The 4380-nt window shown below is 53.7% G+C and overlaps 1 protein-coding gene across 1 annotated transcript in view; it reads left to right on the top strand.

The window, feature by feature from the left end:
• PMEPA1 (prostate transmembrane protein, androgen induced 1) overlaps window positions 1-1176 on the top strand; it is a 55168-nt gene extending 53992 nt beyond the window's left edge. Inside the window, exon 4 of the mRNA XM_007449454.1 lies at window positions 425-1176. Coding sequence (XP_007449516.1) covers window positions 425-973 — 549 coding nt within the window. The 3' untranslated portion in view covers window positions 974-1176. The remainder of the gene's footprint in view (window positions 1-424) is intronic.
• The last annotated feature ends 3204 nt before the right edge of the window (window positions 1177-4380 follow it).

Raw genomic sequence — 4380 nt, 5'->3', positions numbered from 1 at the left:
CTCCGCCCCCCCCCCCCCCCCCCCGCCCCAAGGCTGCTGTAGTGGATGCCGAAGGCCCCCTGCCCAGTAGCTCCCCTAATCCGGACCGGAGGCACCTCCCCTGCTAGTAGAGTGGCTACAGGAGGCCCACACCTGCCCTTCTCTGAAGAATCCTCCTTGGTTGCTGGGATCGTCCCTACTGGGACATCATACGCTCCCCACCCCCAGGGAGCAGCCCTCAGTATCTGCGACACCAGGCCAAAGGCTGCCCTCTTCCAACTGTGTGACGATGTTCACACTCCAGGGCTCGCCGGTCATCAGGGGGCTGGAGCCTGGGCTTGGCTCCTTGCCCCCGCCACCCGGCGGCCATCTCTCCCTTACCCCAGAGAGCAGAGTCACAGGGGCCCTGCCGCCGGGCGACACTCACTCTGCTCTTCCGCTCCAGCCGCAGGTCTACGCCCCTCCCCGGCCCACCGACCGCCTGGCCGGGCCCGCCTTCGCCCAGCGGGACCGCTTCCACCGCTTCCAGCCCACCTACCCATACCTGCAGCACGAGATCGACCTGCCGCCCACCATCTCGCTGTCGGACGGGGAGGAGCCCCCGCCCTACCAGGGCCCCTGCACGCTCCAGCTGCGGGACCCCGAGCAGCAGCTGGAGCTGAACCGGGAGTCGGTGCGCGCGCCCCCAAACAGAACCATCTTCGACAGCGACCTGATGGACAGCGCCATGCTGGGCGGCCCCTGCCCCCCCAGCAGTAACTCGGGCATCAGCGCCACGTGCTATGGGGGCGGTGGGCGCATGGAGGGGCCGCCCCCCACCTACAGCGAGGTCATCGGCCACTACCCCGGGGCCTCCACCTTCCAGCACCAGCAGAGCAGCGGGCCGGCCTCCTTGCTGGAGGGGACCCGGCTGCACCCCGCACACATCGCCCCCCTGGAGAGCACAGCGGCCTGGAGCAAAGAGAAGGATAAACAGAAGGGACACCCCCTCTAGGAGTCCCGGGGGGCCAGGGCCGGGGCCGCAGTAGGTAAAACAGCAAAACACTCCGCACTTCTTGAAAGAAAAGAGAGAGGAGGACGGGGCGACACACAGGAAACTGCGACGCATGACCATATCCTCTCCCCCCTCTCTGTGTATAAATATTTACATGTTCTGTCTGGTCTGAATGCACAAGCTAAGAAAGCTTGCAAAAAAAACCCATGTTTCTTTGTTGAGCTGTGTCTTGAAGGCAAAAGAGGAAAACAAAATTCTACACTAGTCTTTTCTGTTTCTAGTTGAGCTGCGTGCGTGAATGCTTACTTTCTTTTGTTTGTTTATGATGATTTCACTTAACTTTAAAGACATATTTGCACAAAACCTTTGTTTAAAGATCTGCAATATTATATAAATATAAATATATATAAAATAAGAGAAACTGTATGTGCGAGGGCAGGAGTATTTTTGTATTAGAAGAGGCCTATTACAAAAAAAAAGTTGTTTTCTGAGCTAGAAGAGAAAAAAAAATGGCCATTTTTGAGTGCCAACTCAGAAAGTGTGTATTACCTTGTAAAGAAAAAAAACTACAAAGCAGGGGTTTAGAGTTATTTATATAAATGTTGAGCTTTTGCACTATTTTTTAATATAAATATGTCAGTGCTTGTTTGATGGAAACTTCTATCAACGTCTGTCGAGACTTTTAAGGGAGAAATGTTGGAATTTCACGGTGGACGTCAGGCAGAGGGTGGGCTCCACGCTGAGTCTGGAGAGAGGCTTCCAGAGAGGCTGATTTTCTGCAGAGTGGAAGCTTCTGTCTAGTGATAGGTTATTACCTCGTTATACATTCCCTCCCAAAGGAGACGCATTTTTCCCCCTCTGGGCCAGGACAGCCTTTGGATCGCAAAGAAAATAGGAAAGTTACTCGAGGCCCCAAGTTCCAGGAGGTGGGCTTTGCTCTTCCCAAAATGAAGATAAACTGTTACTGAAGGAATCTTAGTATTTTCTCCTCTTTTCTGAACCACGAAGGTCCCTGTAGGAAGGGGCTCGCTAAGGTGCTCTCTGCCTCCTGCCTGCCTTGCCAGGGCCACGCCAGAGGCGGTTAGGTGGTTTGCGCGTGCAGGGTGCTTTGGTGATTCAGCTGGCTCCAGACTCTACCGGCTGAGGTGGGTGCAGCCCACTGGCGTATAGGAAAGGCCCAAAGGACTAGCAATGTGACCTCATCCCTGTCTTTATGTATCGATTCTCACGTAACAGGCCCATAACCAGAAGACCAGAGATGAAAAAAGTGACATGCCCAGGTTTCTCCCAGGACACTGCAAAAGGGTTAAAACGAAAAGACAGTCAAACCAACGCGAACTCGAGCTTTAGGACGTAGAAGCAGAATTCTTTCCCTTCTCCTCTCTTTCGCATTTCATTCCCTGCCCCGTGGAAACCATCGTTTTTGATGTGTTTATGTATCTGTGTTTTCATAAGCGTCTTCATCAGACACACTCTTGTTTACCAGGGTTTTACTGAGTAGGTGCCGGCGGGACCCCTTGCTGGTGGCGTGCCTGTGTGCAAGTAGAAAAGGCGGAGAGAGAGTGGAGTCGGGGTCCTCCCTCCCACCAAGGCTGGGCTAATACTCCATGGGGTGACGCCCTTAGCAGGAGAGCAGGCCACCCTGCCCCCTGCCCCCTGCATCCCACGGAGGTGTCTTTTCATCTTCGGCAGAATGCCAACTAGCCGGTTAACATAAGAGAAAGGTATAAGAGGCAATAAGTATTGATTTTAAACAAATTTTTTATTACTTGAAATACAAAAACTCGAGAACAGTTTTGAAGTTCTGACCATTTGAACTCTATTTCTATACGTACCTTTTAAGACCACGGTGACCAATAGATGACCGAGGTGTCTGAGTGCCCACTCACCAGCCTGGCAGAAAGTTCTGGTACCTTGACAGTAAAACCTGCCTCTCCGTGGGGTCTTCAGCCTAACCTTTGCCTAACCTTTGCTTCTCTCTCAAAGATTCTTTGAAAAGGTCATTCATGCAGAGACATCCATAGTTTGTCCTGAAAGGTACAGGGACACATTTATAGATAAAGTTTAAAAAAAAAAACAAAAACGTATCGTTCCTTTACGTGAAACGTCTCCCTAGTGCCTTAATGAGAAAGCGGTTGACCCCTTTTTTTTCCCCCGGCAGCAGCGTTCCTGGACGACGCCCTGCTCACCCGGGCCTGGCCTTCCCGCTCGTGGTGGACAGAGGGCTACTGCTTTAAAAACATCCCCATCGCCTCGTGCTGTGTCCCGCCCACCCGCTCTCCACCCTGGATGTGCCTCCCTTGGGTCAGGCCACCCCTCCTGCCCCCCAGCCTCTTGTCAGTACTCGTTTACCTCCCACCTGGGTCACAAACCTAGACGTGGACCTTGTCTGTGTGAGTAGCATAGCAGCAGACGAAAGCCAGGCCGAAGTGTTCCCGAGGTCCTCGAACCAAACCTTGAATCTCGTTGCTGGGTGGTGCGGTCTGCCGTTGCCGTATGAGCAGCGAGCTAGAAGAAGGAAGCAGGCGAGAGGGTTACTGACCTCAGCTGGCTTGAGGGCAGAGCACCCTCCCCACACCCCCATTACGCTCCAGGATGGCAGTCCAGGCCTCAAGGCGGCCGTATTGTCCCTGGGCTCCGTGCCTAGCAGACGACAGTTGCAGAAGCTCATGGTGGAGCAGCTCGTCAAGGCCAGGGCACCTCCCAAGAAAACCATGGGCTGTGTTTCTGCAGAGCTCTTGGTTTCTCTGCTGGACCCAGAGCCCTGAGGGTACACTCCTTCCTCTAGGTGTTGGCTGTCGTGTCCTTACCTTCGAAAAGCCTTTGAGCATCCCTCGGGAGGCCCCCTTTTTTCAGTAGAAAGTTGGTGGGGGGGGGGGCGGCCCTTGGCAGTGGCTGGTTGGAGGGGGACCAGGCTGGGCTCAGAGAAGGTGGCAGAGCTTGGCTTTCTCTAAGCCTCTCATTGTTTCCCTGCTTGTCAATCATCACATTTCCTCCGGAGGAAAACTCTTACCCCCGCCAAGCCCAGGTCTACACAGACAGACTTAGCAAAGTGCCCAAGAGCCGTCCACGTCCCCGTGTTTTTGCCAGGAGCTGAGAGCGACGCCTCCCCACGGCTAGCAAACACGGGGGCGGGGCGAGGACCGAACCCTTCCCAGTCCTTTTCTGTCTGCTCTGTGAATTGTATTTTTCAGAGAATTTTCTTTTCTACATGCAACACCAAGCTTCCAGATCCATAAAACATCCTGATGACAAAGGAGAGAAAATGTTTCGTTTTGTTTGGTTTTCCGGAAACTGCGCTTCAAATTCTGCTGTACTATAGAGCTCAGAAGGACCTGCTGCGTTCTCATTCGCCTGCCTGGTTCCATGGTGGTTGTGCTGATGGTGACGCTTTCACATTGCTCCCT

Source organism: Lipotes vexillifer, unplaced genomic scaffold, assembly GCF_000442215.2.
Source record: "Lipotes vexillifer unplaced genomic scaffold, Lipotes_vexillifer_v1.1 scaffold524, whole genome shotgun sequence".
Classification (NCBI taxonomy): domain Eukaryota; kingdom Metazoa; phylum Chordata; class Mammalia; order Artiodactyla; family Lipotidae; genus Lipotes; species Lipotes vexillifer.
Note: the sequence above shows the minus strand (reverse complement) of the source record. Positions and strands in the feature narration are given on the sequence as shown.